At 35.6% G+C, this 19,873-nt stretch overlaps 3 protein-coding genes across 3 annotated transcripts; 1 reads left to right on the top strand and 2 right to left on the bottom strand.

Annotated features, from left to right (window-relative positions):
- Nucleotides 1-1,391: 1,391 nt before the first annotated feature.
- On the bottom strand, nt 1,392-3,594 carry LOC118056990 (uncharacterized). Its single transcript, XM_035069445.2, has one exon. The coding sequence runs from the start codon at nt 3,405-3,407 to the stop codon at nt 1,569-1,571; it is 1,839 nt and encodes a 612-aa protein (XP_034925336.1). The 5' UTR covers nt 3,408-3,594; the 3' UTR covers nt 1,392-1,568.
- Nucleotides 3,595-4,101: 507 nt separating this feature from the next.
- LOC118056984 (DNA damage-repair/toleration protein DRT102) lies at nt 4,102-5,344 on the top strand. The gene has a single exon (XM_035069439.2). It carries the CDS (start codon nt 4,193-4,195, stop codon nt 5,186-5,188), a length of 996 nt encoding a protein of 331 aa, XP_034925330.1. The 5' UTR covers nt 4,102-4,192; the 3' UTR covers nt 5,189-5,344.
- A 1,461-nt stretch (nt 5,345-6,805) lies between these two features.
- On the bottom strand, nt 6,806-11,354 carry LOC118056983 (zeta-carotene desaturase, chloroplastic/chromoplastic). Its single transcript, XM_073409458.1, has 12 exons — nt 11,220-11,354; nt 11,031-11,103; nt 10,792-10,865; nt 10,247-10,351; nt 9,906-10,150; nt 9,718-9,805; nt 9,050-9,092; nt 8,799-8,955; nt 8,530-8,658; nt 8,308-8,380; nt 7,451-7,615; nt 6,806-7,141 (listed from the first exon to the last, which is right to left on the bottom strand). Exons 1-12 carry the CDS (start codon nt 11,274-11,276, stop codon nt 6,974-6,976), a joined length of 1,377 nt encoding a protein of 458 aa, XP_073265559.1. The 5' UTR covers nt 11,277-11,354; the 3' UTR covers nt 6,806-6,973.
- Nucleotides 11,355-19,873: the final 8,519 nt, after the last annotated feature.

Genomic DNA, 19,873 nt, shown 5'->3' on the forward strand with positions numbered 1-19,873 from the left:
TCTGAGTTCAAAGAGATGACTAGTGCAGCACGGGCTATTATGAACATAATCTATTAAGTTTGAAAGTTGTTCGAGATAATTGAAGCATTGAGAAAATTCTGAAGGGAGGAATCAGATTTTTTTAAGCAATTGAGTGGCTTGTAGATCATCATGATCTTATTTAAATATTATGATCTTTATTGAGTTATTAAAATTTTCAAAATTACATTAGTCATTGACTTAAAGTTCCTTTTCTTGCTCATGAATGGATGATTCTAAATTTAAAATTTTAACTTCTCAATCTACTATTAATATTATTCGATACTACATTAATTTTCTAACTTTTTTTTATGTCTATATCGAATTTTAAAATTGTGATAAAAATTATTTTTATTTTTATGTTGATCCAAATCGACTCGGGTTGACCCACTGACATGTAACTTGGACCTTGTTCCAGGCCAACCCTCAAATTGAATTTGAAAATTATGATAATAACTATATTTATTTTTACATTGACTCGGGTTAGTCAACCCGACTCGTGACCTAGATCTTGACCAGTAACTTTGGCTTTAACTAGGATCATTCCTTGAGTTGGGTTTTAAAAATATGATAATAATTATTTTTATTTTTATATGTTTTAGTTGTATAATTTTGAAATTGAGAGTTTGTTTACCGAGATATTTTTGAAATAAAAAATAATAAATATTATCTTTAAAAATATATCCTCTTTGTATTTTCTATTTTGAAATTAAGAAATTCAATTCAAAATTATCTCCAGATACATTTATTTTTTTATCTTTTTAACCAAACTCATTTATGTCTGTATTTTTGTCTTCATTGTCCCGTCTTTTCTGTCCAAAACAATAACTAAATAATATTATAGAGACTGAAACAAGGTGAAAGTGAAGTTTTGTATCGAAAAATAAATTTCCAAAACGATATGAACTATAGAAAAGTTAAAATTTTAAGGGCTGAACTAAAGTCTTCCACGCCAAAATCATAATGGTTCATTTTTTTTTGTTTGTTTTTCTTGTTCTTTCAATATCTATTTACAATCCTAATTAAATTTTGATTTCACAAAATCGAAGCATAATTCATCATCTAATATTCCACAAAATTGGGCAACTGCGAGTTTAGGCAAATTGAAAGAAAGAAAGAAGGAAAGCCAGCCCAGTGATATCCTAACTTTCAAGGATGAAATTGTAAAGATTAAAAGTTCGGTGGCAAAAATATAATTGATATTGTTTAAAATGAACTGTACAATCAACAGTGGACCGTGAGGGGAGTTTATGGCATAGCTGGGGTAAGTGAAATGCCCGGCTCTTTTAATTATAATATAATTCTAATTCTAATTCTAATATAATGTGAATTGGTATAGTTATAATATAAAAATAATATACTACCAAGGAAAATGGATGGAAGAGATAGAACTAGCTACTGTTAATTTTGCAACAATTCCTTTTGGAATTTGCCACACAAGGATTAAAGTTGCCCAGAAGAACATCCATTGCATGGCTACAGCTCCAAACTTCACTCACAGCACACTCTCTGGTTTGGCAACAGCATCTCTTTCTGTATATCTAGGCACTTCATTTTTCTACCTCGAGAGCTTTTCCACGCATAAACCGGCTTATGATTTCATCATCAGATTCCAGATCCAATAACATCTGAAATGTAGTTGAATCCGCTGAGAATCCTTTACCAACCATTTCATCAATAAGTCGTATAGCACTTGATGAGTCCCGAATTTGAAGAAACCCTTGAATGATAACATTATAAGAGCAACTGTCTTGCATGAAGCCATCATCTTCCATTTTTCTAAATAATCTGTATGCTTCATCTGACAGCCCTTCTTTAAGAAGTCCCTTGATCATGACACTGTATGTATGTACAGTAGGCCGTATTCCATCGACAAAAAGCTTGGAAAATAGTTCCTTTGCAACTTCAAGCTTCCCAGCGATGAACATACCTTCAATAAGAATGGTATACAAGACGATATCAGGTTCTAATTTCTTCTCTTGCATTGACTTGAGCAGTTTTAATGCCTCGTCCAAATGTCCATGTTTCCAGAAGCCATCTAGCAAAATCGAGTAAGTCACCAAATTTGGAAGCAGGCCATTAGAACACATCTCCTTGAAAAGATTTAGAGCTTCCTGAGGCCTCCCTACTTGGGACAGGCCTTGCATAAGAGTGCTGTAAGTGACAGTATCAGGAGCCAATTCTTTTTCAGACATTTCAGCAAGGAGTGATTTTGCCTCGTCCATCATTCTACTCTGGCAATATCCATTGATCAAGATGTTGTAACTATGTACATCAGGTGCACAACCTTCGCGAATCATGATTTCAAACACCTTCTTGGCCTCATTCATTTGACGCTGTAAACAGTACCCATCCATCAAAGCATTGTAAGTGTAAATAAGTGGCTCTACACCTTTTTCAGTCATTGTTTCAAAGACACACCGAGCTTCTGAAACCATTCCTTCTTTGCACAGCCCATCAACCAAAATAGTGAAGGTCACTGCATCTGGCATAACATCCCTCCCAACCATTTCACTGAACAATCTAGTAGCTTCATTCAGCTGTCCTGAATTGCAAAAACCGTGGACTATGGAGTTGTAAGTAACAACATTTGGTGGAATGCCCCGATCCAGCATTTCAGATAAGAATTCCATGGCCTTATTTACTAGCCTATTTTTGCAAAGGTTGTCTATGATTGTATTATATGTCACCACATTTGGCTTGCACCCGTTTTGTTCCATCTTCTTGAACACGTGAACAGCCATATTTACGTTGCCAGATTTGAACAAGCCATTGATTATAGTATTATAGCTAATTACATTGGGCTCATGCCCTCTCTTCACCATCTCATTAAACAACTCTACTGCTCCTTTAATCCTTCCCTCATTGCAGAGCCCATTAATGAGTGCATTGAATGTGATAGCATCGGGATGAATACCAAGTTTGAACATCTTGCCCAAGACAGAGACAGAAGAATCCACATGGTTCAAGCGACAAAGGCAGTTAATCAATATATTTAGAGAATAAACATTGTGGGTGACTCCAAACAAATCCATTTGATTGCACAAAGAGACAACAGTGGAATACTGTTTTTTTTTGGCAAAGGAGCCTAAGAATTTGCCAAACTCCACAACAGAAGGCCTGGGATTGAGGCGGGCCATGCGATAGAATGAAGCCAAGGCATCATCAATACAAGCGTTATTGCTATTATTACTAACAAACCCATCATTTTTTTTAGGCAAGGAAGGTTTCTTTGTAGAAGTAGAAGTAAGAAAGCGGTGATGATTGAAGAATAAGAAACAAGGGAAATCAGGAAGAAAAGAAGAGATACCCATTTCCATTTGTTGTTGTGGAAGCTGAAAAGCAGAAGCAGAAGCTCTAAAAGCGCTTTTCCGCATGAGCACCGTCATTGTTAGGTTAAGAAGATGCTGTCTCTATGACTGTTCCTCAGTTCTGGGTGTCTTGCCTTCAGCTTTGCCTGAACCGTTTATGAACGGAAGGGCAACGGACCGTTTTACTTTTTATTTGAAGCCCAAGACTCTAGACACTTGACTTTCAGTCGCATTCTTCTTCAATATGACCACCTAAAAAAATAAACAATTTAAAAGAAAGAATATTTGGACAAGGATTAAAACTCCATCTTTTATATAAACTAAAAAATAAAAAATAAAACTAAGAAATATAGTTTAATTAATGGGGTTTTAAATTTTTTTTAAAAAATTATTATTTTAAGTTTTACAAATCTTAAAATTATTAAAACTTATATAATCGTTAATTTTAAAACTTACGAGAATAATCAAAGTATATTCAAATTAGATCCAACATCCATATTAATAAAAAAAATTAATTAAAAAATTTAAAATAAATATTAAATAACTCTTAGCTAATCTTGTAAAAATACTCGAATTATTTTTAAAAATTAACAATATTCTTAAATTAGCATACATTTCAACATAAATTAAATCTTTTTTTATAAAACTGTCTAAAAATGCGTAGCCTTCATATTCAATTAAATGTGAAACTGTTAATAATTAATCTATCTCCATGAATCTGGTCCTAATGACGTCCCTTTTCTTTTTTTATTAATTATTTAATATCGTTTAGAATGATCCTCGTCTAGTAGAGACGCTCCCCATTCAGTACCCACTTCCACTCGCTCTCCAAGTTCGCTGTCCTGTCTCGTCCACCGCCACAAATGGCCGAAACCACCGTCTCTTCCACCGCCACGACAACCCCCCCTCCCCTCCCTCTCAAGATAATAGCTGGAGCAGACTCTTTCGGCTGCTCCCTCAAAGACACACTGGTCTCTCACCTCCGTTCCCTCAACATAGAAGTAGAAGACCTCGGCACTTCCTCCTACTACTCAATCGCCGCCGAAGTGGGCCGCCTTGTCTCCGCTGCGTCCACTACCCCATCATCCCCAACCCCAGAAATCCGCGGCCTTGTAGCGTGCGGCACTGGTGTCGGTGTCTCCATCTTTGCCAACAAATTCCCTGGCGTCTTCGCTGCAACCTGCCTTTCCACTGCAGACGCCGCCAACTCCCGATCCATCAACAACTCCAACGTCCTTGCCGTCTCCGGCATGGCAACATCCCCGGACTCCGCCATAGAAATCCTCGACACTTGGCTTAAAACCCCTTTTAAGTCTCCTTGTCCCGCCTCGAACTCTGCTCCATGGGGGGAAGAAATAGAATCCTTCTTGGACAATTCGCTCAGAGAGATGCCTGTAATTGGTGCAAAACTTTCTGATACTAAACAACAAGAGGAGGGAAGTATAAACACAAGCGCGTGCGCACTCTGCTGCCTGGTGAAAAACAGAAAATTAGACCCCATCGAGATTATTCCTGGCGGGGCAATGAAGATAGTGAGAGAGAGCCCGACATCAGCTATAGTAAGTTTCAAAGCAGGGAGTGTAGAGCCTGCACATCATCATACCTTTGGGCATGATTTGGTGGTGTTAAAAGGGAGTAAAAGGGTGTGGAATTTGAGTAAGAAAGCAAAATATGATCTGGTTGTTGGCGATTATTTGTTCACACCGGCCGGAGATGTGCATAGAGTGAAGTATTTTGAGGATACTGAGTTTTTTATCAAGTGGGAAGGGAAATGGGACATTTTCTTTGATGAAGAGATGGAGGTTGCTAAGAGTGAAATTGAGAAGGAAGCAGAGGATGGGTTTGAGTTGGTTAAGTAAGATAACATGTGTGATTTGAACTGGCTTGAGCTTAATAATGTCTTTGTGCCTTTGGTATGTCATGTTGGTTAATGATCTTTTGCCCTGTTATTTTTTATGTGTGGCTGTGTGTTAAAGAGCCAATAAAATGATGAATCAAGCTTTTGTTTTGATTAATCCATGTGGTTTACTTGATGCTTTTTACTCTTTTGATGTTGATTTCTAGCTATTGTGATTCCTGACAAATTTGATGTTTACTTGATTACTTGATCCATGTGGTTGGATACTGTTTTATGCAAATTTGATGCTTGTCAATGCTGCTGTTTCACACCTTTAAAGAGCAGGCAACAGATTCCATGCTTGATTAGGCAGAAATGGTGGATAATACATGCATAATGGTGAATTGGTTACAGATTTTCATTAAGAGAATCTCTGCTTCAATGGCTAGCTTCCTTGTTCTAGCATAGAAACTGGGGGCAAAAGAATGAAACCAGATGTCATTTCAACATTGTATAAAACATGTGGACTCTGCAGGAAAATGAATCTTTTCTAGTAATCTGAGTTTAGGCATCTTTCTCATGAACATATTCCCTTGATTACTGTCAATCGCAATGTTCGACGTTGTGCTGTACGCAAGCTAGAAGGTTTGTTTCTTTCCATTTTGCTTGTTGTTTACTAGCTAATTCAAGGATTCCATACAATAATGTATTGTGGCTTCTGTCATCCATGTGCATAGAGTTATTCAAGGGGAAAAAATCTCTTAGTTAAACGACAGATTGCTTGTAGAAACTGTTGTCAGATCTGGAACAATGATCTAGATCCGAATCGGCAAATGACATGGGAGCACTGACATATAGCCTCCATTTATTGTCTCTCCAAAGGTCGTCCATTTTCACATCGTAGTCAGAAGTATTTTTCTTTTCTGTGGGGGAGCAGGAAGGATCTTATAATTTCCAATCATAGTCATGTATTTTTGGTATTGTGGAGGCTAGAGTACCACAGCTACTGCACCGCGGTACTTTCTCCATCGAAAAGCATGCATCCATTCCCAAAATCATTTTGCAAAAGCACTTGCAAACACATCACTGAACATGCTCTAAAAGACATGTTTGTCCAAGCGAGGACTCTAGAGCTTTCTTTTACTGCAATTACCAAGTTCATCTACGTCAAAAACTAGGGAATTTATGGAAAAAACCCTTCCCACGGACAAAAGCAGCCGGCATCGTATGGTTATTCTCTGTAGCAGACTCCTAGTTGCCTTTGGCTCTTTCTCCTGGACTTCTGTATGTCATCCTCATTCCGGGCATTACTGCCCGCATTTCTGCGTTTCACCTAGACCTCTAACGGGGATTCATGTCATGTTGGTCCTTGAGGAATAAATACATCTTTCTTTTTTTTGAAAAAAAAATAATAATCATTTAAGCCATTGTAGACAGTGTGCTCTCACTCTTGTGCACTCAATTTGTTTATGTTTGTGGCATTTGTTTTTCTTAAACTTACTTTTTCAAAACATAATTATAAAAACTACCATAAAGCCATGCCCAGGATTCTTTGTCTAGGTGGTTGAAACTCCATTTCAACCACTGAAGATAAACACTCTTAAATACCATGATCGTTACATGACTTGACAGCAAGGCATTTTACAGCATAAACGCCTAGATTGCCTCGTAACTGAAACTAATCTTTACATTGGAAAAGTTTTGAATTGCATAAATCATAAACTTAACCTAATTGGCATCGTATACCCAACAACTATTTATTTCAGCCATGAATCATGAAGCTTTGATATGCGATATGTAATTGCTATCATACAAGACTGAGCTCATCAGTTACTGTGTTAGAATTTGCACATTCTTGAGATTCGACAGCTGCAAGGTTTTTCCTCAATGCTATTAACTCTTCCCCAGCATCGCAAATGTATGCTGAAGCTTGTCTGCCAGACAAAGTCGCTCCTTCCATGCTGTCTATGTAATCCTGTTCAATGCAGAAACTATGCTGAATTTACTGCATTTTTTATTACATTTTCACTCAAATAAAACCAAGTGTTGCAGAAGCATCAACTTCCAAATTTTTTTCCAGATTTTGCTGGATTTCATTGACTCAACTTATGCGCTTATGCTTGCATGACACTACTGATAAACAAGGAAACTTAGATTAGCCTGTTAATCTCTCTGATGGTTTTTCCCTTTTAATTAATAGGTGTTTTCATCCAGAAAACTGTGGGGGCAAACACTTGAAGCTACCTTTCAGTCAAGCTTAAAGGTGAAAGGAAATTTATGTTACCTGTTTAGTGTATGAGCCAGCAAGGAAGAAATTTTTCACAGGTGTCTTCTGATCAGGTCTGAAAGGATCTTTGCCAGGTCCTTCACGATATAAAGATTGCGCAATTTTTACAACGGATGACCAGGTAACTTCTAGACCTTGGGATGACGGGAACAAAGCCAGGACCTAATTATGGAAATAAGAAAATAAGTGCATGAAAACGAGAATATTGCACAACAGTAATTGGAATCAGCAATTCATAATTCTTTACACAAAAAAGATTCAACCACTAGCTACAAAAGCAACAAGCACAATATTTTACCATCTTGTTATATGAAAGCTACCATCTGTGAGGATGGAAACCTTTGATCTCAAATTGCCTTTTGGTCTACCAAGGGCCCATATCACAAAAAAGAGCAATTGCAGGTGGTATCACAGCTGAAAAGGACTTGCATTCAAGCCTGGTTACTAGGTGCACAAACAATTTTAAATTCTAGTACTTCCCAAGTAAGCTGATTTTGATGTCCTAAAATGATTAGAGATGTTTTCTTTATTCACATAAATGAGTATAGGTTGTTTACACATGTTAATGACATGCAGATGGTAGATTTTCAAGGTGTGACTACTGCCATCTGAAGCCAAGTTTACCATGTGTGCTCTCATGCAAAAGGTGTGTGTAGAAATGAAAGAAGCCTTATGGATAAGTGCTCTGTCAAGCCAAACAATTTAAATTCAGAAGTTACTAAAGCCTGAAGAATTTAATCAAAGACTACCCACATTATGTTCTTGCATGACTTCCCAGAGTGTGTAATAGGGCTTATAACCTTACATAGTTGATGACTTTAGGCACTAAGAGATAACGTTTAAATGCTACAAACCTGCTTTGAGACTCTCTCTATGATTTTATCATTTGTCAACGACATGTAAGGATCTCCAGGTGTCAGAACACATCTGAAACATTTGATTTTTGTGAATACAACAGAATGGGATGGAAATATAAAAGAGAACTATAGGGATATGTAAGGTAGATCATCAATATTCCTTATAAAAAGCAGAAGCTAGCAGCAGTATACTGATAGTAGAGATATTTTTTTTCTTACTGAAGCAATGAACCTTGTCCTTCAATGTAGTAATCCTCTGGAGAAGCGAGTGCTAGGTCAGCAAAACAAGAAAAATCTGCATCTGGGGTATACAGGAGGTTATCTAAGCCAGCAGCTTGCCGCAACTGCCTATAAATTGAAAGAAGCAAGGGTTTATTGGAAAAGATGCCTATGAATAGTCTCAGCTATTATCAAAGCAAATAATACTCTTCGTCATTTAAAAGCATCCTGATTTCACAATCAGGGCACCAGCATAGATAGAAATTGACCTTGATCGTTCTAAATCCTGCAATTCTGTAACCCAGCCATTGTATCTAAGCTGTACTGTGACAACAGGTACTCCCACTAGCTCATAAATATTATCGAAGAACTTTGATTCCCTCCACTGGGATGGAAGTAGTCTTTTAATTCCAGGGACATCACAAGCTGCCAATGAATCAAACCGCAGAATGACAAAAACCATCAATGCACAATTGAGACAGGATATATATAGAAAGAGAGAGCATATCTGACTGCATACCTGCAACATACGCATCAGCTTTAACAACTTTCTTATCCGTAGCCTACAATGATATTAAACATTCCATTAATGGAGACCTTACAATCACTGGTCGATTATAAAAATAAAACACAGAAACCTCCTAAATACACATACACAATCTAATTTCTCAGATGTTTGATGTGCGAGTCTTGATCCTGCCATAACCTTACACACTCCGTTTCCTTCCATCTATTAATTTGGCTAGATTTGATTTAACATATTCCCTAAAGGGTATAGACTGAAGATTTTAATTTCTAAACTTTACATGCACCAACTATATGCATCAATCTGAAGAAAATAACTCCATCAATTCTCCAATTGCAAACCCACAAATATGTGCTTGGGGAGTTTGACAGAGTGTGGGATATTCATTTCCTCTTCATTTATCAAAAGATGCAAGATTGAATGCTTGGTCTGAACTCTTAAGCCCTTTTCCCTGGACGTCTCCAATTTAGAACCATGGCCTACTGATAATATTCATTGAAACAATGTCGAGAAAAATAGATCACAACCCTATTGATCCTTAAATTGGAGCAATGCAACCAGGTTCATGATAAAATCATTGAACAAGTCATCTAGATGATGCTTTCATACATCAATGTCATAAAGGATTCAGTTTAAAAGAAGAAAAATGAGAAGCCATTTACCTTCGATGTGGCAAGTCCTGTGACATGTATTTCTCCATCAGGAGATCTATCGTAAAGTATCTGTCTGCACCCCCACCTCAAGTGAAACCTGCTCTTGGAGATAAAGAGGCGTTAAAGAATATCAATTATTGGGACCCAAAAAAAGAAAAGACAAGGAATGACTTTGAACCTATATTTTACAATTATACCTGCCTCCTTTATCTTCGATATACTTTCTAATGGGACCACTCAAGTAAGCATCTGGAGAGCCCTTGAGCATGCGAAGTAAAGAAGCCTCTGTCTTGGTGGCAAACAATGAGAATATGGTCAGCATGCACCTAGCACTGATGTTATCACAGTCAATAAACCCAAGGGCATAAGCAACAGGATCCCACATTCTTTGGATGCTCATGCGGGTGCCACCTTTGGACAAAAACCAATCAGAGAAGCTGATCTGTAGTAAGAAAATGTAATTTCAAGGTTATTATTAACAAAATGATTGAACAACTAATCAAAGCACCAAAAGAAAGAGAAATGAGATTGTTCTTACACTATCTAAATCCCTTATGTCCCTCAATGCTCCATCTGGATTAATAAGAGCCTTTACAACTGGACTCAGGGCAAGAGCAACCGCATTTCTTGCTTTATCATAAGGCTGCAATTGAACAGCACCATGAGAAAATTACATCAAAAGAGAGTTAGAGGGGCTAGGAAATTGAGCACCGGTTGGTTCAGCTTCCCAAAAGATGTTGAAAGACGACATATAAAACCCTTATAGTTTCTTCAACACTTTTTTTCTTTTTTCAATCTTTTTTTCTCTTGGTTTCCAGCTTAAATTTGGATGCCAAAACGACAATATTTAGACTGCAATGAAAGTTGTGAGGGTGTTGCTAAGAAAAGGATATTAAATGCCTTCAGTAGTGATACATAATAGATGCATTGTCATGGCCCAGGAGATATACAGGTAACAAAAGAAGCAGCAGTTTGAAGGATAATAAACATGTTGATGACTTTTTTTGGCTAGCATCTAAAGTGAAGGATATTGCCCCATAAAGTCTAGAATGAACTGGATGCTAGGAAAAGAAAAGAATCAGCCTTAAGCTGATTTGTCGACAAAAATGCACGAATCCCATGCAACGGAGCACCAAATAGAAACCGAAAATCAAGCTCTGAAATCAAATTCAAGTTGTGAAAGGATTTAAATATAGTAAACAAGATTGAATATGACAATACAGGATGCTAGCAAACCAACTGAGGAAAGATGGTTTCAATCTACAATGCACATCTACTGTAAGGCAAAATGTGATCAGATAAGGATCAAGTATCAAATCATACACCAATTTCACCTCCCTTGTTAACAAATGTGTGAGTATGATCCTTCACAAGAAGATTTTTATCTGCGCCCACCTATGTTCAGGTGGTGATTCAGAAAAGGTATCAAATTATATAAAGAGCAGCATTTTGTGTTCAAAAACTATGTTTTTAAATTGTTATATCACAATAGCAAAAGAAACTTGCTTCACCTTCTTCATCAAACGAAAAAGATTATTATAGCAACCAAAGAAAACGTGAAGTCCCATTTCAATATGGTTTCCACGTCTATCAACAAACGAACCCACTTTACCACCAATGAAAAGACCTCGAATCGTATATATCCACCTGATAAAAAATAAGAACATTATCTCCAGTTTCCATTATCACATAAAACCAGTTTCAAAGTAAATTTAAACAACCAAAATTTAAACTTTCCAAGAAATAGATTGTCAAGTTTGCTCTTAAATAGAAATGAGATTGTTGATAATGCTAATGGCTATGTGCTTAAAACATGCAATCCACAAACTTCCAAATTTTTTGAGTTCCAATAAGGTCAAGATGATCAGATGTTCAAGAAAGACAATGCAGAAAAAAGCAAATATGTAATAAGCTGATGAGAGTGTCCTTGGAGCATTGTGAGCAAATACCTCATTGGCCTTGATCCAATAAGCTCCACTGCAGTTTGACATGCCTGCCAACCCGCTCCAATAATAGCCACCTTCAGTTTTGGTCCCCTATAATGTGCAGGTTTCTGTGGAAAATAACCCCTTTGGAGCTGGGAATCATATGATTACAATTCAATGCATGGTCAGCGAGAGAAAAAAATGTCTTCTTACACATCTTACTGACTTTAAGTGACATCAACAAAAAACAGATAAAACAGCAGTATTTTTTTTTTCACGCATAATTCTTAAAGGCATCATAAACATATGCATTTCATCTAATGAAAAATCGTTTACTATCTTTTTCAATTTGTTGTCGATTCCAGTTACTATGAACAAAACTGAATATTCCTATGAACCATCTCGTCTATTAAAAAATGCAGCAATCTTTCACACACATTTCCCAAAGATCACAACATAACATTTTATCTAGCCTACTCAAAATATTTTATACCTTTTCCAATTTACTGGTTTTCCATTCCAATTGCTATTTTTCTTATAGTTGCTAACAGAGATATAAAACAAAGCGTCTGGCTCTTTTGCAGAAGATTAAGCAACTTGTCAACATAAGAGACGCCCATTTATAATCCATGCGTAACTGGATAGCATAATTTAATTTCAATGATACACTTACCAAGTCATCAACCCACCAACTCTCTCAAAATTCAGGGCTAATGAAGCAAAATTAACATTAAAACTCAAAACCACTGTACCAAACACCAAAAAGAATGGATGAAAAGTCTCAATATTTTAATCTAAAAAGAAAACCCCGGATAGGACAAAAGGCACAAACAAGTCAAAGCAAGCAATACAATAAGAGCAAAAAAGGGAAACTTTAAAGAATTACCATTAAACACTCGACATATCAGATACTTTGTTTCCAGTGAGAATCCGAAGCAGAGCTCCGATAACAGTTAAACAACCTTCGATTCCTGGAACCCCAGCTGAGCCACTGCCCGGCCTACCACCAGAGAACAAGAACCCTGGTGGGGCAGTATTGCTTCTAGTTCCAGAAACAGAATTTTGCAGGCAAAAGAATCAAAGAAGCCATAGTTTTCTTCACAACTCAATCAAGAATTCAAGCACAAACTCTTCACCTCTCTTTACTTCTTTTCTCTGAATTATTTGTATATATCAAGGACACCACAAGTATTGTCAGAGAAAGAATGAGGTGAAAGAAAGCAAGAAAAAATGAGCCTTTCTTTCTCTAAACTTTTATAGCGACAGAGCGTCGTTCAACTTTAAACAAGAACAACCAAATTAAGTTAAACGTAGACAGAGAAGGAGTGGAGGACATCTAGAGTGGGGAAGATGCTTTGATTAGAATTAGAGTTGAGAAATTTGTCAGGTAACTAAAACATGATCGGGTTGGTTTGTTAATTTTTCTTTGCTAGTTTTTTGGTACTAAAATACATGGTGACTGTTGGAAGTGGACCACTATCCTATTCCTTCTTCTATGCGGGTGGCTTTGTTCCACTAAAAACGATGATGCACCAACGAAATTGCAACGAAGACAGATAGAGGAGGGGGTTAATTTATTTATTTTTATTATTTTATTTTATTTTATTTTATTTGGGGGTGGGGGAGGTGTCAAATATTGGGTTGAGTAATTTTCCAAACAAGGGAAATGGTGAAGGCAAGTGCACTTCCCTTATCTTCTTCCATTGTTTCTGCTTTAGTGGAACGCCTTCATCCATTCCTTTCACATGAACCTGTTGTTTGGTGAACTCTATTCTTCGATTTTTTTGTAGATTCTTTATTTTTATATTTGGATTTGGATTTCATAAAATATGATAGACCATGTTCGTTGTTTTCAAATCTCATTATTATTTTTAAAATCAGTTGTTTGAATTAAATGAAAAAAGGAAGTAATAAATTGTTAAGTTTTTATTATAAAGAAACTCTAAACCTTGTGGACGGGGTATTATTCACACTTTCTATAAAATAATGTGGATTTATTGTTTATTTTTATAATAATCATTTTGATTATCAAAGTTTTATTTTTACGTTTGATCCTAATTAGGAATGAGTTAAAAAAATCAAAAAAACTGATTAAACCGAGAAAAATTAAAAGAAAAAAAACTTGAACTGTGAAAAAATCAATTACACTGATTAGAATTTTTAAAAAACCAAACAAATTCGGTTTCGGTTTTTTATAAACCTGAAAAAACTGGAAAAACTGAGCCAAACTGGAAAAAAAATCAAGCCAAACTGAATTAAAACCTAGTCAAAACTAGAAAAAAATCGAGCCAAACTAAAAACCAGTCGGTCTGAAACTGGTTTTATATTCAATGCTAAGTAATCAAATAAAATAAAAATAAATGATTAATGTCTTAAAATATCATGTCAAAACTCATAACTCAAGCCGGGAAGCTGGTAATTGGAATAAATCTCTATAAAAAAATAAAAATAAATAAAAATACAATGTTCAATTTCAAATAATCTAAAACATGGGATAAAAAAAAATCAGCAAAACTCTAGTAAATTTGCTGAGTTTTATAAGCTAAATCATATAAATAAAATAATCTAATAAAAAAAATTACAAGACTAAATTCTCAAAACAAAACTCATTGTTGTAGGAAAAAATAAATGACAAGTCACGCTCGTTCATATGTTGACTGCAAATCTCAAGTGTAGTCTGAGGCACAAGGGTCATAGCCAGCAGGTCTCTGGGTGTCAGTCTGCCTGCTCAAGCAAGAGAAGAAAGTTGCGATCCTCATGAACAAATGAAGTAGATGACAAGAAAACGCAATGCAACTGAAGTAAGTAGTTTATAAGTGAATTTTCTTCGTGTTGACTGAAATAGAAGCAGAAAGAGTAGCAAGAAGCTAAACAAATTAAAAGTCCACGGCTCGTTCCAAGTTTCTGCCATTTCTGAAAGGTCCCAACGCAGATTTCTTACTGTCAGTATGGATCAAGCTGCTGAAACATTCAAGTCAAGATACACAAGAATCTCTTCAGGTTCTTCATGTATATTTCTTCTATAATTTTTGATCAATGAGCATCTCCCAGGGCTCTTTCGCGAGGAGATCGGTGCTGCCTTCTGCGAAGACACGCAGACAGCAGAATCCTTTTTGGATGATAAGACAACAGATGAATGCTGCTGGAAAAAATCCAATTCCTTCAACCACCATCACTTTCTGTCTAGCCTAATCACCTCCTTTTCAGCTTTAAGGCGTGTCCATCTCAAAATTCACAATGCAACCTTGCTAGAACAGTGTTCAAATGCATTTACCTTTTTGACATAATTTACAGAATTTCCTTTGATGTTATTCCTAGCATGCTTCCCAAAGACATTAGAATGAACTGACAGCATTCACAATCTGATTGGATTTTTAATAAAATGATCTACAATGCTCCCTGTTCTTATCAATGTAAAGCTTGCAGCTCTGAAAGTTTTTAAACAGGAATGAGGACATGAAAGCCCTTTTTATCACGCTCCTCTCCTGCCCCTCACACTCCCCTGACTTCTTTGTGCTCATAGATATTCCACGCAGGCTGGACATTCAAGAGGAAATGAGACCGTGAAAACCCAACTGTACCTCCCTTTGAGAATGTGTGTGCGTATAGATTGAGAGCCAGTCGCTCTTGTTCTTAGCCCGTAAATCCGATTAGGTTTTCCATCGAAAATCTGGAATCTTCTTTACTTCTGTAAAAGTACTGCTGCAACAGATTATTTACTCATGGGAAGCTTATTGATACTGATTTAATTAGATATGCTATTTTAGAACAATTGTTAGGAGAAAAGTCCTAGTTTTAAGTTCAAACCCACTAGTAATTTGCTGGTTTTCTTTCCATCTGGCTCAGGGGATCCAGAATGTTTTGTTTCTTTTTTCTGCTTGTGGCCTATTTGACACACCATCTTAAAATGCTAACTCATTTTACAAAACGTGTTATTCATATAAATTAATAATTACAGAAGGATACAAGAAAATAGGATTAATCATGGTAGCGTTAGCTTTGATTATTGTTTCGAGATAGAAAAAACATATTATCTTGTTTTTCTTGTTCTGAAAAGACATAAATTCACTGACAAAACACGACCTCAAAGATACAGCAAGTAAATCGAACATAGGAAGACTAACATTTGAGCAATTGAAGACCAACCAACTAGCAGAAACATAATCAAAATGGAAACAACTCAAGGAAAAATATAAGCAGAAGGGGAACTCTCATAAGGCAAGTGTGAAAAGATGGAACATACAGGTTAGGCTTTGAAGGAGGATCATATGAAGAAATGATCCAAGGCAATCAAGTTTTGACTCCAAGCTTCCCCGAGCGTTAGATTGAGCCAATGTCTTCTGAACTTAATTTCTTCAGCCAGGAGTCTTTGTTCTTTATTCTGCTATCGATGTTGCTCCCAACCAACTTTGTTGCCTCTAGTGCTTTTGAAGGAGGATTATGAAGAAATGATCCAAGGCAATCAAGTTTGACTCCAGCTTCCCCGAGCTTAGATTGAGCAATGTCTCTAAACTTAATTTCTTCAGCCAAGTCTTTGTTCTTTGTTCTGCTATTGATGTTCTCCACCAACTTTGTTGCCTCTTGTGCTTCTCTCATCCATGCATTCATATATAGAAAGTGCCCATGATTCACCATCTCTATCTCTCTCCTACACAACACCCCCCCTCTTCTCTAGGCAATAAACATTATATAAACTATTCTTTCAAAGTGCAAGAACAAAGCAAGGGAAAACGAGCCATAAATTACACATGTCAGTCAATCTAGCGTAACAATGCTACCTATCCCCTCTTCCAAAGAACAAGACTATGAAATTTAACAAGACAAAAAAATGGTTCCTAGCTAGGAGAAAAACAGCAGTCAATCTAGCTACCAGTGCTACCTTCAGAGTCGTTGCCAATGTGACATTGTTAATGGAGGCAAACAGGGGCAAACAGGCTCACAGTATATGCAATATTTCAATAGTATATGTATCATATACTAAAATTTATTCGTTGATTTTGATAATGCAAAAGGGTGGGGCTAATTCTCATTAAAATTATGTATCATATACTAAAATTTCCATCTTTTATGACAAATCTATTATACAAACAACCAAGGTTGCGTTATTATAGAATATTTTCTAGGAAACGCATTTACTACTAACTTAAGAAAATAAATACTATTTTATTTTAAAAATATTAAGATGTGAAAATAAGGGTCTTATTTGGTTCATTCAATGTTTTATATTCATTCCTTTTTAATATTTTCAGTTTATGCCAAACAAGGCCTTTATTTTCTGTATTCTGCTTTTAATATACAACAGTAGTGGATGATTAAATCCAAACTCCTGTCCTGTGAAATCAGCTGGGAAAAGCTTAACCCACCCATGGATCTAGGCCAGGAAATGTGGCCAGGACGACAGGTCAAAAAGGGACCCGCGAGTAATCGAGTTTAAAAAGATCAAAAGATGGCCATTGCAATGCCAAATTGCAAATCTCCTAGGCTGTTTTTTTCTTTCAGAAAGCTCACCCGTCAAGCAAGAAAAAAGCATCATCATTAGCAGCCAGCAGCAGCAGCAGCAAGCAGCAGCCTTGTTGCTTAAGTTCCATTAGAACAAGGAGATTAGCGCTGCCATGTTTGTGGTTCAAAATGGACCCGATCGAGACCATCGAATCCGTGGGACACCTATTAACATCCTTATCCATGGTTTCACATCCAGGAAAGCGGAACAAACAAGATGGAAGATATGATAGAGCCTCAGCAAAAAAGGAGCCAAAAGCGAAACTCAGCAACAAAGGCAAAAAGGTTCACAGAGCACCTTGCCCTTGATTCGTTACTCCTTTTCTTTCCCATTGTCTCGCATGGATGTCTCTTCTTGCCATTCTAACCTTACTGTGTCCTCACCTCCACCTGCCTGCCCTCCCTCCCTCAGCCACCCACCGCCTCCTCCTGCGTATATATGCCACCGTATTTCTTCCTGTTCATGTCATCTGTTCTCCGTCCATGTCCTACAAACTTACGGAAGTAATAAATATCATGGCCTTTTAGCGATTGTCATTTTGCCTTGTGACTTAGGCTAAAAGATGCTAGAGATGGGCCCTGGCTAGCAGGACCCAGAACTATTGGCTAGATAACTCTCAAAGTGGGAGATTACACGTAAAGCATATCGATGCAAGATTTGCTCAATGATGGGTGTAAGAATCCATAAAGTAGTTGAATAGTTCATCAAATTATCTTCTTCCAACGTTAATTAGTTGGTCCAACCAAGGCGCCACTTGTTATACAGACTTTACCCTAAAAAGTTGTAGAAACATTATGTTGATAATGGGGGGAGCAATTGTACCTATATAGTGTTTAAAGTAGGAGCACAATGATGGGCTTGACGAGGAGGTTCTTCTTGCTTGTTTATTTGCTGAGACCTAGAGCCAAGCATACAGCAAATCTTATGTGGATTAATCCTCTCCTCTTCAAGCTTGCCTATAATATGCACGTAGGATCCTGGCATTGTGACTAGCTTTCATCATCAATGGCAAGGAATTTTTGGTGAAAAAATAAATTGTGGGATTTAGCTTTTTTATGTTTGTTATTCTAGTGTAATATGCTTTTTAAAAGTGTTTTTTTATCAAATTTTTAGGTTGAAAAAGAAAAAAAATGTTGTATGGAGATATTGTGGTATAGCATGTTATAAAAATATTAAAAATAATCTTTTCATGTTTTTTTTTTATTTTTAATATCAAAACATTAAAGTTGTCGAAAAACATTAAAAAAACATCAATTTAATATGTTTCAAATCATATACATTTTAAAATTTATCAAAACATAGTATCAAAAACAAAAAATAAATTATCAGGTTATTATTATTCATTTCGAAACTTTATTGCAATTTTAGGTAAGAAATTATCATTTCTATCAACGGTCTTGGTTATTTTTATTAAAATAAAAAAATATTTATTTTGTAAAAGAAAAAATATATTGGGGTTTTTTAGTACATGATCAGTTTAGAATTATTTTTTTCCTGTTACGAGATAACATATAAATGATTGAATAAATTTTTTAAATGTTGAGATTTATCACGAATAATTTTTTATTAATTTTTATAATTAAATAAATATCTTAAACTAATTTTTGTATATCTTAAAAATAAAATAAAAAATCATGAAGATTTTACAATTAAATCCCAGAAAATGAATGGGCCGAAATAGGGTGCACGTGAACACCACGTCTCTATCGGTTCATAAAGCGATAGCAAAACAAAGTTCATAACACAATTTTGATCCTGTGTTTGTCTTTTTTAGTCATTTACATGCTCTCCCTGCTTTTGGCCCCACCACCCTCCATTTTTCTAAGGTAAAAAGAATAATTAACGGTAAAAAAAGTTGATTAACTTCATGTGCATTGGCATCAAGGGACTATTTTGTGCAAAATTTGGATGAATTCATTTATTTATTTGAAATATTCGATAATAAAAATAAATTTTAAAAAATAAAAAATATTATTTTAATAAAAATTTTAAATGAAAAAAACTTTAAAATATAAATATTTACTATACTCTCAAACAAACTCTTAAACTCAAATTAATTTCACGAATCAACTAGTTATCTAAAATCTAATATGAGCCATGTCTCAAATTAAATTATATAAGAGTTGATTTAATCAGATACGATTAAATTTGATTTTTTGATAAAGAAAATTTCAAATTATATTGTTTCATTTTTAAAAATTAAAAATCTTGAAATAATATCATTTTAAAATCATTAAGTTAACTTGTTTTAACCTATAATCCGAGCTTAGTTAATAACTTTGCGCCAAGGTTAATTTGCAATTTTTTTTAATGAAGAATATATATTGAATTCCTCTGTTTTTTTTTACTAACTATTACATAATAAGATGTATTCAACCCATGCAAAAGAAATGTTGAAGTAGGTGTCCAACTTTTCCAACCCATCAATTTTCAAACTATGATAATTAGTCCAAATTGAATGCTTGCTCTTCCCGGTGGCTTGAAATTTCTATTTTTTGTAGACCATTAAGGAGGCACGATGGAAGGAGACAAAAAAATAAAAAAAAAAATCCTTGCCGACCTTAGGGATTATATGATTTTTATGAGGCCAGTTTTAAATTATAAAAAAAACTAAAACGTGTGGATTTTTAATTCTAAGGTCCGGTATTGTTTATCCATATACAAAATAGTGTGGATGGCATTATGTATTTTTTTAGAATTTATTTTGATCCTCAAAGTTTTATTTTATATAATTTAATCT

This window comes from Populus alba, chromosome 5, assembly GCF_005239225.2.
Source record: "Populus alba chromosome 5, ASM523922v2, whole genome shotgun sequence".
NCBI lineage: Eukaryota > Viridiplantae > Streptophyta > Magnoliopsida > Malpighiales > Salicaceae > Populus > Populus alba.

Bases quoted from the DNA above. Each gene is read 5' to 3' on its own strand.
- LOC118056990 (XM_035069445.2), bottom strand. From the start codon at position 3,407: ATGACGGTGCTCATGCGGAAAAGCGCTTTTAGAGCTTCTGCTTCTGCT.
- LOC118056983 (XM_073409458.1), bottom strand. From the start codon at position 11,276: ATGGGACTTCACGTTTTCTTTGGTTGCTATAATAATCTTTTTCGTTTG. The intron at 9,806-9,905 runs GTATAATTGTAA...CTCCAAGAGCAG, and splicing joins ATCGAAGATAAAGGAGGCAG to GTTTCACTTGAGGTGGGGGT. The intron at 9,093-9,717 runs GTAAATGGCTTC...ATATCATTGTAG, and splicing joins CAGGACTTGCCACATCGAAG to GCTACGGATAAGAAAGTTGT.
- LOC118056984 (XM_035069439.2), top strand. From the start codon at position 4,193: ATGGCCGAAACCACCGTCTCTTCCACCGCCACGACAACCCCCCCTCCC.